This window comes from Salvia splendens, chromosome 8, assembly GCF_004379255.2.
Source record: "Salvia splendens isolate huo1 chromosome 8, SspV2, whole genome shotgun sequence".
NCBI classification, from domain to species: Eukaryota; Viridiplantae; Streptophyta; class Magnoliopsida; order Lamiales; family Lamiaceae; genus Salvia; species Salvia splendens.
The window spans coordinates 1,075,784-1,087,582 of record NC_056039.1 but is presented as its reverse complement, the minus strand read 5'-3'; the positions used below and the strand labels follow the sequence as shown (position 1 = coordinate 1,087,582).

General features: G+C 46.4%; 3 protein-coding genes across 4 annotated transcripts; 2 read left to right on the top strand and 1 right to left on the bottom strand.

The window, feature by feature from the left end:
* Positions 1-145: 145 nt before the first annotated feature.
* Positions 146-1,400, bottom strand: LOC121745317 (trihelix transcription factor ASIL2-like). The gene has a single exon (XM_042139171.1). It carries the CDS (start codon positions 1,373-1,375, stop codon positions 290-292), a length of 1,086 nt encoding a protein of 361 aa, XP_041995105.1. The 5' UTR covers positions 1,376-1,400; the 3' UTR covers positions 146-289.
* Positions 1,401-2,404: 1,004 nt separating this feature from the next.
* LOC121744602 (pentatricopeptide repeat-containing protein At2g17525, mitochondrial-like) lies at positions 2,405-10,365 on the top strand. Its single transcript, XM_042138196.1, has 3 exons — positions 2,405-2,694; positions 9,853-9,958; positions 10,060-10,365. The coding sequence occupies exons 1-3, from the start codon at positions 2,405-2,407 to the stop codon at positions 10,363-10,365; spliced, it is 702 nt and encodes a 233-aa protein (XP_041994130.1).
* LOC121745455 (pentatricopeptide repeat-containing protein At2g17525, mitochondrial-like) lies at positions 9,716-11,528 on the top strand. 2 transcript variants are annotated; one of them, XR_006038831.1, is made up of 2 exons: positions 9,716-11,315; positions 11,404-11,528. XR_006038831.1 is itself a non-coding variant. In XM_042139370.1 (2 exons), exon 2 carries the CDS (start codon positions 10,379-10,381, stop codon positions 11,138-11,140), a length of 762 nt encoding a protein of 253 aa, XP_041995304.1. In that variant the 5' UTR covers positions 9,716-9,996; positions 10,060-10,378; the 3' UTR covers positions 11,141-11,528. The 2 variants fall into 2 exon arrangements, 1 of the variants encoding a protein (XP_041995304.1); XM_042139370.1 differs by having other exon boundaries at positions 9,716-9,996; positions 10,060-11,528.
* The last annotated feature ends 271 nt before the right edge of the window (positions 11,529-11,799 follow it).

Sequence of the window (11,799 nt, the reverse complement as noted above, 5' to 3'; positions counted from 1 at the left end):
CTCGATACCAATAAACCTCTCTGTAAAACCCCTAATTTCATTGAGTAAAACTATACAAACAGAAAATCTATTACTACATTCCCAACAGCTAAGTCACATATCAGAAGAAAGAAACACTCTGTATAAGCTTGAAGAAAATCAGTAGTTGAAGAAAATCAGTAGTTGAAGAAAATCTATTAGTACATTCTACAATACTTCCCCAAAGAATACAAGCTGCTCAACAATGGCAGCAACCCTCACTACATGTTACATTATTTCCTAAGCAACACAAAGAATCCAGCAATGGCTGTCAACATTCTTGATCCACCTTCGCCCGTTTATTAGCTCCAAACGCCCTTCCGATTGTATCCACCATCTTCCTCTGTGCCTCAGCAATCATCTCCATCCTCTTCTTCTCCATCTCCATCCTATACCTCTGCATCTCCTGCATCATCTCAATCTTTTTACTCTCCATACCCATAAACCTCTCTGTAAAACCCCTAATTTCCGCCGCCAACTCCATTCCTCTCCCACCACCACCACTTCCTCCCGTCTCCGTCTCCGCCTTCACCTCCTCCTCATCCGCAGCATCCTCGTCACTATCATCACCATTGTCATCGCTAAAACCCCCACCATAATACTCCATTGGCCTCCTCCCCTTCACAAAATTTCTCACCAATCTCCCACCCCTAAGCCCTCGACCCACCACCGGCGCTGCCTTTCCGCCCCTGACCGCCCCACGCACGATGTTATTAATGCTCTTCGACTTATTCCTAGCGGCAGCAGCCGTGTTCCATTTCTCATCGCTATCATCGGAGACGCCGCTATCGCCTCCGCCGCCGCCGTCGTTATGGTAAAAATCAGCCGAATTTGAATACAAACTAGTGAAATTGCCAGCAATGTTATTGCTATTGCTACTGATTTGATTGGGGAAGGACTTAGCCATGGTGATTGGGCGCGCATCGAGAGGGATGGGGCCGCGCTCCATCTGATCCATGAGCTCGAAGTATTGCCACGAATTGAGGTAGGGTTTCTGGAGCTCGGAGCGGTAGCGCTTCCGAAGCTTCTCGATTTTGTGGCGGCACTGAGTGGCGGTTTTGGAGGGCTCGTCGAAGCCGCAGCGGGCGGCGACGGTGATGGAGACTTCCTCCCACTGGAAGGCCTTGAGCTGGCCTCTTTTGAGGGAGTACCATTTCTCTTGGTAGGCCTGAATTAGGGCTAGGGTTTCCTGGTGCGACCATGGAAGGGGCGGCGAGCGTTTGGGGGGAGGGGATTTCGATTCCGGCTGGGGGAGGGCGCGATTGGGGGATGGGGAGAGGGAGGCGGAGAGAGAATGCCGCGGCGGCGGCGGCGGTGGCGGCGGGGAGGCGGAGGGGGAGGAGGAGAATGAAGTCATTGGTGAAGTGGATTTGGTTTATGAGATAATTGATTGGTTAATTGGTTGGTGTATTAATAAGTGCGGTGGTGGTTGTGGTGGCGGTGGTGGGCAGGAGTTAGATGGGCTTTTTCTTATTTGAATGATTTTCAAAATGGAAATATTTTTTCTACGGCTAAAAACATTGGGTTAGAGCATTTTACTTAAAAGAAAATGGCTAAAACTTGTGCGTTTTAATTTATGCTAATTTTTATTATGATATTTTTTTGTAGAAAATATGTCTTAATTTATATAAATTTATAATCTGCGAAAAGATGGGAGTAAATAAGAATACAATGTAGAAATAATATGGAATCAATTATATAGGCACATGACTTTATTGAATTGTTTTATAATTAATATTTGAATTAAAAAAGAAAAAGAGTATAAGGATTTATATTAAAAATATATAATGAAAGTAAGAAACTTTGTTTAGTAATTTCCCAAATAATTAAATAAGTTTTTTTCTTCCTATATTGCGAAAGTGCCGAAAATAATAAATAAAAAACTTAGGCAAAGTGAGAAATTTTAAATTACCTCACAACATAGAATAGATTTTGCGATACTTAAAACAATCATTTAAAAAATAAAAATAGGCGGATTCATCTTCATATCTAAATTTGGCTCTGAGGAGAAGATGAGAGAACAAGCATTTGTCTCTAAATTTGATTTTGGATTGAAAAATAGCATAGTTGAAGAAGCTAAGAATCGATGTCTACTATCTTAAACATTGCAAAAACCCGAAGAATTGGTAAAAAAGGGTTCTTTTCCTCTCACAATCGATCAAGATTCATCTCCGCCGCAGCCGCACCACCCTCTGTTTTAGTTCCGACAAAAAACCAAATAACCCACCTCATTCTGGAGCAGAAATCAGCCAACGAAGCTCTCAAAACCTTCGAATGGGCGTCCACAATCCCCAATTTCACACACGATGTCTCAACATACCGAGCTTTGATCCACAAGCTCTGCTCTTTTCGACAATTTCATGTCGTAGACCAGGTGCTCGACGAAATGCCTAAGAGGATTGGTTCTTTACCAGATGAAGACATTTTTATCACGATCGTCCGTGGGCTAGGGCGGGCTAGGATGATCAGGGAAGTGGTTAGAGTTCTTGATATGATCGCCAAGTTTGGCAAGGCTGCGCCGTCTTTGAAATTATTGAACTCGATTCTTGATGTTTTGGTGAAGGAAGACATTGGTATTGCTAGGGAGTTTTATAGGAAGAAAATCATGGGAACTGGTTTGAAAGGTGATGATTACACTTATGGGATTCTGATGAAAGGCTTTTGCTTGATGATGGGGTACGTACTAAACAAGCCCAAAAGCAATGACAGCTCAGCTAGCCCAAGAAAGAGTTCAGTTCGGCACAACCAAAGAGTTCGGCCAAGAGTTCAGGTCGGCACAACCAAAGAGTTCGGCCTCAGCCTGCAGCTCGGTAAAAGCCGACCAATCAAGCTCTGCCCTCAGGTCGGCATCAAGCTCTACTCTCAGATCGGTAAAAGCTGATCTGAGACCAAAGCAGTTCGGTCTCAGTATTCGACCGAACTAGAAGTTAGTGGACTCGTGAAAGGCCTCCACAACTTCCAATGCACCCACGATCTATTTAGTGGTGTCAACTCAGGCCACGATCTGAGGCCATGACCTACACTACATCCACGACCTAGAGTGATGATGTAAGCCACGATCTTAGTTCAATGTATAAATAGAACTAAGATCAGATAGACAAGGGTTAGAAGCTCTCTAGAGATAAAACACCATATAGCAAATAGCAAGTTTGTACTTGTAAGCTGTAGAAAACAGATCAAGCAATACAATCTTGCCCTCCCTTCTTCCCGTGGACGTAGATTTACTTCAGTAAATCGAACCACGTAAATCCTTTGTGTCTGCATTTTCATTCTCTACCAGCATTTGCTAACATCAAAAATTCGCGGACGCCATCACTGGCGCCGTCTGTGGGAAACAGAGAACCAAATTTGTGATAAAGCGAATTTTTGATCCATTTTTTCCACCCAAAAAATGCATACCAGATCGCAGAGTACCCGTATTCCTGCCCGTGAGAACCAGGAGGAAGCCAATCCATCCCATAGGTCTGGAAAACAGCCTAGGGATAAATCCACCACCAGTCCTCATGGCGAAGGAACAAGCCGCTCCAAAAATCGTCCCACTGAGTCTTCCCAGCAGCCTGATTTGAATGAGGCTGTCAAGCTGTTCTTGGCTGAGAAGCAGGATGAGTTCTTAGCCTTCCTGCAAAAGAGCCAAGAGCCGAAGACGAAAACGGTGGATTCTCCTTCCTCATCCAGACATGAAAGTCACTACCGCAGTAGTGCCGTGTCTTCCAGGAAGAAGAATCCTCAAACCCGACACATTCCTGTTCCTCCTCGGTACCGGAATCACAGGAGATCTCCATCTCCTCCATACCGAAGAGATGTCGGGTTCGCCATGTACGGAGCATTGAAGACTCCGTTCTCGGACGATATCACCCGAACTCCCCTTCCACAGAACTACCGAACTCCGTCGATAACCTATGACGGACTCGTGGATCCTCATGACTTCCTGGGACGCTATCAGTATAATATGGCGAACCAAGGTCTCAATGAGGTCCATGTGTGCAAGCTGTTCCCCGAGCTGCTCATCGGGAACGCCAGAAGGTGGTTCGACAGCCTTCCTCAAGGCAGCATTAGATCCTACCGAGATCTAATGGATGCTTTCCACAGGAGGTTTTTTCAGAAAGCGGAAGCCCGAAGCACTTCGGCTCAGCTGCTTTCTATACGTCAAGGTCGCGACGAAAAGATCAGCGACTTCCTGACGAGATTCCATAAGGAATGCCTACAAGTAGATAATCTCAATGATCTACTTGTCATTTCGGCATTCCAAAATGGAATCCTGCCCGGAGCTCTCTACAGAAAGCTCGTGGAATGCAGTCCGCAAACAGCTCAAGAGATGTGGGACATTGCGGACCAGTTCTCCCGAGCCGATGAGGCAGACCGTCGAAAACGGTCTTTAGACAGCTCATCTAGAGGAGACGAAAAGAAGCCCGATCATAGCGATCAGAGGCTTCCTCGCCGAACACCTTCCCCACCAAAGGAGGGATAGCGGTCATACGAGGTGATCGAAAAAGAGCAAGTGTGTTCGCAGATTGCGCTTAAAAGTGCCGAGCAATCAGTTCGGCACCATCAAGCATAGCAATCACAGCAGCCGGAGTCAGAAGCAGGCGAAATGACCGAAGTCACACCGGAGCCGAACTCAATGGTGTACGGCATTGAAGCCGTGATTCCGGTTTAGATCGGCATACCCAGTCCCCGAACTCAATTTCTCCTCAGAAATGAATGGTGACGGACTGAGAGCCGAACTAGATCTTGCCGAAGAAAGAAGAGAATTGGCCTGCATAAAAGCAGCCAAGTACAAGGAGCAAGTAGCCCGGTATTACAACCAAAGGGTGAAGAAGCTGCAATTTCAAGTGGGAGATCTCGTCTTGAGAAACATCGAAGTAAGCCGAGCAGAAAAGCTGGGCGAACTCGAACCCACATGGGAAGGTCCATATCGGGTGTCAGAAGTCCTCGGCAAAGGGTCTTACAAATTGACTCACGTGTCAGGAGCACAAGTGCCCCGAACATGGTACGTTTCCAACCTCAAAAAGTTTCATTTGTAAGAGACAGTCCGGTCAGTCAGTCTTGAGTTCTGTTCGGTCAATGTGCTTTCTTTGGTTTGCTTGGTCTTTGTTTGCCTCTCTGCGTTTTATCTGTGCGTTTTGTCTGTCTATGTGCGTGTCGTCTCTTACAAATGTTACTGAGGTATCTTGTTCTTCGAAGGCTGATCCCCTTCTTAGAACATATACAAGCTAAACGATTGTGAGTCAAAGCTTCTAAAGAGGATACAAGACCACAATTCAGCTTAAACAAGCAGTTCGTCTGAAACGAACTGCAATAAGCCAACGATTGTGAGTCCAAGCTTCTCAGGAAGATACAAGACCACAATTCGGCTTAAGAAATAAGCACTTCGTCTGAAACGAACTGCAATAAGGGAAAGTCCGATCCACGCGATAAACCTCGCCGAATTAGGACGACCAAGTTCGGTCAAAGAAGTTTACCTCATAAGACCGAGGACGACCATGTCTAGTCAAAGAGGTTTACTGCATAAGACCACTTCGGTTAACTGGGAAAGTCCGATCCACGCGATAAAACTCGCCGAATTAGGACAAGGGAAAGTTCGATCCCGGCGACAAAAATCGCCAAATTAGAACACAAACCAAGTCCGGTCAAAGATGTTTATTTCATCAGACCAAAGATGAGTCCGGTCAAAGATGTTTATTTCATCAGACCAAAGACGAGTCCGGTCAAAGATGTTTATTTCATCAGACCAAAGACGAATCCGGTCAAAGATGTTTATTTCATCAGACCCAAGACGAGTCCGGTCAAAGATGTTTATTTCATCAGACCAAAGACGAGTCCGGTCAAAGATGTTTATTTCATCAGACCAAGGACCAAGTCCGGTCAAAGAAGTTTACTTCATAAGACCGAGGACAAGTACGATGAAATTTTTCGCTAAGCTGTAAATACAGTGTTAGAAGCGAAAACAAAATTTCATTTTTCAAATCTTGTTCGGCACACAACTCCGCTACCCTACGAGATGGCGTTACGCTATTACAAAGGACTATTCTACTGTCCAGGGTTGCTAAAGTTGAGCCATCTATTCACAAAATCCTCGTGAAGCTGAGTTCGGGCGTTCCAGGCAGCCGCAGAATAAGCAGGTCGACGAGATGCTCTAATCGACCTGCCACCTCTTCTCTGAGCCCGGGAAGCCCTAGCACCTCGGCGGCGAAGAGTCTCTTCACGAAGCATTTGCCGATCTTGCTCACTCATAACCACAGCTCTTCTGCGAACTTCAGTCCGTCCTCGACTTGACGTCTCCGGTTGTCCCTGAGTTCGTTGCTGACTTGGAGTAGGGTTTTGAGCAAGTGAGTCAGAGGTTTGAGCTGGAGTACTAGCATCTGTTGGCGGGAAATGCCGGAGGAATCTCTCAATTGAGGGACGCCGGGCAAGAACTATGTCGTACCGAGAGGCCCAGCGCCGCAATGATGTCACGACTTGTTGGCAAGCCGAGCTCTCCAGCGCATTGTTCCTCCGGAGTACATTATATTCCTCCCACAGTTCGTCAACTCGACTCTGAACATCTGATATGGTCATTCCCCCGCGCACACGGATGTAATCCTCGTACGCAGTCCTCTCAGCAATGGTCGTATTCAGCTCGGCCTCCAGATCATTCTTATCGGACTCTAAGTCCTTATTATCGGCATCCAGCTTCACTAAACGAGCCAGAAGCTCGTCATTCTTCGTCTGATCGGCTATAGCTCTTCTCTCAGCTTCGTCCAAAGCCGAAGAGTACAGCCGTTTCCAGTGAAGTATCTCCATCTCCTTGGGTACAAAGCAGCTATATTAGTTCGGCAGCTGTACCGAGCAGATAGTAAAATACAACAGGAATAAAGGCGAGTACGAAAAGCTATACGAATACAAGTGTAGAGAATTTTTCATTCACAAGGAAAATTTTTTTACACTAGGGCTTCAAGGCCATTTTACAAGGAAGAAACTAGACTAAGAGAAGGGAGACGAAATCATACTCCGCCAGCTTCGTCTCTGGCTCCTCGGTCTGGTACAGCTTCTTTCTCCTGGGCTACCTCAGCCTCGGCCTCGCCTCCTGCCGGCCTCGCCTCCGCCTCCTGATCGGCCTCCTTCTCCGGATGCCCGGCCCGCTCGACTTCGGCCTCCAGCTCCAGCGGCTCGGCCTCACCCTCTCCGTTGTAAGTCGAAGCGGGTGAAACGGGTCCCACAGAGGCAAAGATAGCCTCCAGGTTCTCGTCCCGATCAGCTCGACAACTCCGGACTCGGTCTGCAGAAAGCAGGACCGAGGATGAAGCGAGCTCCTCAAGGAGCGGCAGATTCTGAAGCCGAGCTGCTATCTCTCGGCTGTACAGAGGCAGCACGACGTCGGCCCCCTGCTCGCCCTTATCGGCAATTAGCCTTACCAGACTACCGACAAAGGCCGAGAACTGGCTGCTCAAAAAGAGTTTCTCCGTGTAAACACGGAGACCCTCTCCTTGGGCAACCACGGCGGCAGCATCACTCCGTTTCGTCTGCTCTCGCTGGATGACGAGCTGGTTTTTGGCAAACTGAGCTTCATCCTGGGCCGAAATCCTAGCAGCTCTGGCTTTCTCAAAGTTTGCCTCAGCCTGCTCGGCCCGGTGACAAGCAGCCGCCAATTTCCTCTGCATCTCAGCATAGTCGTTGGACGCTTTGGAGAGTTCGACTGCGACGAGCTTGGAGAGCATATCGTTCCTCTGAAAATGGATAAGGAAAAAAGTCAACAGAGGGCACCAAAAATACAGGACAGAAGCCAAGCCAAAGAATCAAGAAGACAATTCACCTCGGCGAAATCCGTGGGCCATAAAAATGGCTCACAGATATGCTCCGAAGGAGGCGCCAAGACCACGTCTTTCTCTGGCGCTCTCGGGGGCTTCTGGGTCTTCCCCTTCCTACTTGCCGAAGTCGACTCCGGCTTCTTTGGACCCGAAGAGGTCTTTTGCCTCTTCGGATTCTTCTCGGCATCAGGCGCCGAGCTGGTAGCCTTCTCTCTCTCCGGCTCCTTGGACTCCGAAGATTTTCGGGTAGCCTTGTTCAGCATGTACACTGCCAAAAAGCAAGAAAGCAAGGTTAGTTTTCTTCGTTAAAGCAGTAGAGCATAAAGATAAAGAGAAATCCTCACCCTCGGCCTCTTCGTCCGAAGACGAGATGTCGAACACGACGTCGCCCTTGACGAGCTCAGACTCCGTGTATTGTTTCCTAACTATGGGAATCTTGTTGAGCTCGCCATCGAGCTCGTCCAACGGTTCAGGCCGAGGATGACGGATAACGGACTTCGGCCCTCTCCAGGGAAAACTAGGAGCCGCAGTCCTATTATAAAAAAAGAAGCGATTTTGCCATTTCGGCCATTTGGTTTTACAAAAGGCCCTAAAAGGCTGTAAAGGGACCAAGTAAAACCAAGATCCCTTCCTTTTAAACTGGAAAAAATTAAGGATTGCCCTCAGAGACAGATCCTTATCTAGCCTACGCAGTTCGGCAGCAAAAGCCGATAAGTGCCTCCAAGAGTTCGGAGTCACCTGACCTAAAGGGAGTTGAAAAAAATCTAGCAACTCTACAAAGGCAAGGGGAAGGGGGAAACGAAGCCCGCATTCTAAGCTGGCTTCGTAGACGGTGGCGTAACCTTCCGGCGGCGAGTCCGCCCTATAAAGGTCGTCGGGAATCGCAACCTTCCCCCCAGGAAAAGAGTATTTTTCGTGAAGGGATATCACAGTATCCTTACTCAAGATACTGTGAAAATACTCTACGGTCTTCTCCCCGGATTCTTTCCGGCTAGAAGACCCCTTACCCCCTTCACCACCGCTACCAGACTCAGACGAAGAAGAAGCAGACATGGTCCTTACTCTTTGCAAAATCTGAGGAAATTTTTGAAAGCGGAAGAAAATCTTTCACGCAAAAGATAGTGCAGAAGAAGCCAATAGCAAAGGTGTTCAAACGATGAAGAAAGGCGGTATTTATCAGATTTGGAAAAGATTTCAAATCATCGCACCGTTTCATATCCCACCTTTTCAGGATTCGACGGCCGGATTTTACTGTCGCATTTAATGCCGCATTTAATGCAGTCACGCGCAAGGCACGTCCCCTGACTTCAGCCTCCCCCGTACCCTTATCCGGAATGCCGAAGTGACTCGCTTCGCCGAAGTGATTCACTTCGCTTTTCGGGGGGGGTAGTGATGGGGTACGTACTAAACAAGCCCAAAAGCAATGACAGCTCAGCTAGCCCAAGAAAGAGTTCAGTTCGGCACAACCAAAGAGTTCGGCCAAGAGTTCAGGTCGGCACAACCAAAGAGTTCGGCCTCAGCCTGCAGCTCGGTAAAAGCCGACCAATCAAGCTCTGCCCTCAGGTCGGCATCAAGCTCTACTCTCAGATCGGTAAAAGCTGATCTGAGACCAAAGCAGTTCGGTCTCAGTATTCGACCGAACTAGAAGTTAGTGGACTCGTGAAAGGCCTCCACAACTTCCAATGCACCCACGATCTATTTAGTGGTGTCAACTCAGGCCACGATCTGAGGCCATGACCTACACTACATCCACGACCTAGAGTGATGATGTAAGCCACGATCTTAGTTCAATGTATAAATAGAACTAAGATCAGATAGACAAGGGTTAGAAGCTCTCTAGAGATAAAACACCATATAGCAAATAGCAAGTTTGTACTTGTAAGCTGTAGAAAACAGATCAAGCAATACAATCTTGCCCTCCCTTCTTCCCGTGGACGTAGATTTACTTCAGTAAATCGAACCACGTAAATCCTTTGTGTCTGCATTTTCATTCTCTACCAGCATTTGCTAACATCAAAAATTCGCGGACTCATCACTTGACGAATAGGATCGGGGATGGGTTTAAGCTGCTGCAGGTGATGAAGAATCACGGTGTCGATGTTAATGTAGTTGTGTACAACACTTTGATTCATGCCCTTTGCAAGAATGGGAAGGTTGGCAGAGCTAGGAGCTTGATGAATGAGATGGAGAGGTACAGTGATGTCACCTTCAATATCTTGATATCGCGTATTGTGACGAGGGGAATCTAGTGCAGGCTCTGGTGATGTTGGAGAAGTGTTTTGGCAACGGCTTTGTGCCCGATGTCGTTGCCCTGACTAAGTTGATGGAGATTCTATGCAAAGAGGGGCGGATTTCAGAGGCGGTTGAGGTGATGGAGAGGGTGGAGGCGAAGGGAGGGACTCACGACGTTGTTGTGTACAATACTTTGGCGAAGGGTTTTGTGAAGGCGGGAAATGTTAGAGGAGGGTGTGGATTGATTAGGCAAATGGAGGTGAAGGGATGTCTGCCCAATACAGAGACCTACAATGCTCTGATTTTAGGTTTCTGTTTCGGCTCTTGATTTGTTTCATGAGATGAAAAGGGCCGGCGTTCGTTGGGACTTTGTCACGTTTGAGACACTGACACACGGGTTCTGCTCAGCTGGGAAGACTCGTGAGGGAGTAGAGATCTTCGAGCTTATGCTTGAGGATAGAGGCGGCTGTGGTGGAAGAATCGCGTGTTGCAATAGCATCTCATACTCTTTGTACAAGAACAACGACATTGGTAAAGCACTTGAGTTTCTCGACTACATGAAAAACTGGTTCCCTCAAGCTGTGGATCGCACTCTTACGATCCTGCACCTATGCGAAGAGGGAAACACAGACGAAGGTAGGAAAATTCTCGATGAGATGAGAGAGAGGGGCAGGGCTCCAAGTGCTATAGTGTATGCTAGTTTGATTCAGGAACACTGCAAGAAAGGGTGCATGAGGGAGGCAGTTGAGCTCGTGAACGAGATGACAGGGCTCTGGTATTTTCCCGTTGCATCGACTTTTAATGCCTTGATCAGTGGGTTCTGCAAGCAGGGAAGAGCTGGGATTGCAGTGAGGCTGATGGATGACTTGAAGACGAGAGGCTGCCTGCTCGATTCGGAGAGCTATGGAGTCGTGGTCGAGGCGTTGTGGGCTGAAGGGGACTTGCAACATGTTTTTGTGATGCTTATGCAGATGATGGAAAGAGGCATTGCTCCAAATCAAGATACATGGAATTTGTTGATTAGGGTTGCTATGGAAGGGAAATCTGAGAATAGATTGTTGCAGACAGAATATATGACTAAATTAGATTTATTGATTCATTAATTGAATTATGGAAGATAATGTTTTTAAGTAAAATCGAATATTTATCAAATTTAAAGTTTCCTTATTTTCAAAATTTTAATGAAATAACGCAAATTCACCTTGTAAATATCGGTTTGTAGAAAAGAGTTGGCGTTGATCCGATTTCGAAATCTATTTATCCGATTCGGAAACGTAGGTGAGATTTCGCTCAACAAAGATTGTTTTTGTTTTGTATGTTTGTTTGATTGCTTTGAATTTCGATTGTTGATTGCTTTGAATTTCAGGATCAGTAAGGCAAATGAGTAAGGCAGTGCTCGTTGGGCAACTCTTGCCGACGACACGGACGTGTTCTTGCTAACGAGCACCACTGCATATGCTCTAACAATGAACTTATGTACACCATCAGTTTGAAACATGTATAGTACTTACTAAATTAACAATATATTACAGATAAAAAATTGGAACATTTCATCATGAGAAAATTGATAAAAATATTACTAAGATGCATAGGTTTTTTTATAGCCAACTTTTTAAGTTGTGATTTACTATTAGCAATTTATCAATTATAATTTTTTGAGCAATTTCATGGAAGCTGTGATTATCTACTAGAGTATTTCATGATTATCATATTATTAAAATATTAAATAAATAGGTCGGAATTTAAGTCACAACGGCCAATT

Coding starts and splice junctions, on each gene's coding strand:
- LOC121744602 (XM_042138196.1), top strand. CDS start 2,405: ATGCCTAAGAGGATTGGTTCTTTACCAGATGAAGACATTTTTATCACG. Junction 2,695..9,852: donor GGCTTTTGCTTGATGATGGG/GTACGTACTAAA, acceptor CTTGACGAATAG/GATCGGGGATGGGTTTAAGC. Junction 9,959..10,059: donor CCCTTTGCAAGAATGGGAAG/GTTGGCAGAGCT, acceptor AATCTAGTGCAG/GCTCTGGTGATGTTGGAGAA.
- LOC121745317 (XM_042139171.1), bottom strand. CDS start 1,375: ATGACTTCATTCTCCTCCTCCCCCTCCGCCTCCCCGCCGCCACCGCCG.
- LOC121745455 (XM_042139370.1), top strand. CDS start 10,379: ATGAAAAGGGCCGGCGTTCGTTGGGACTTTGTCACGTTTGAGACACTG.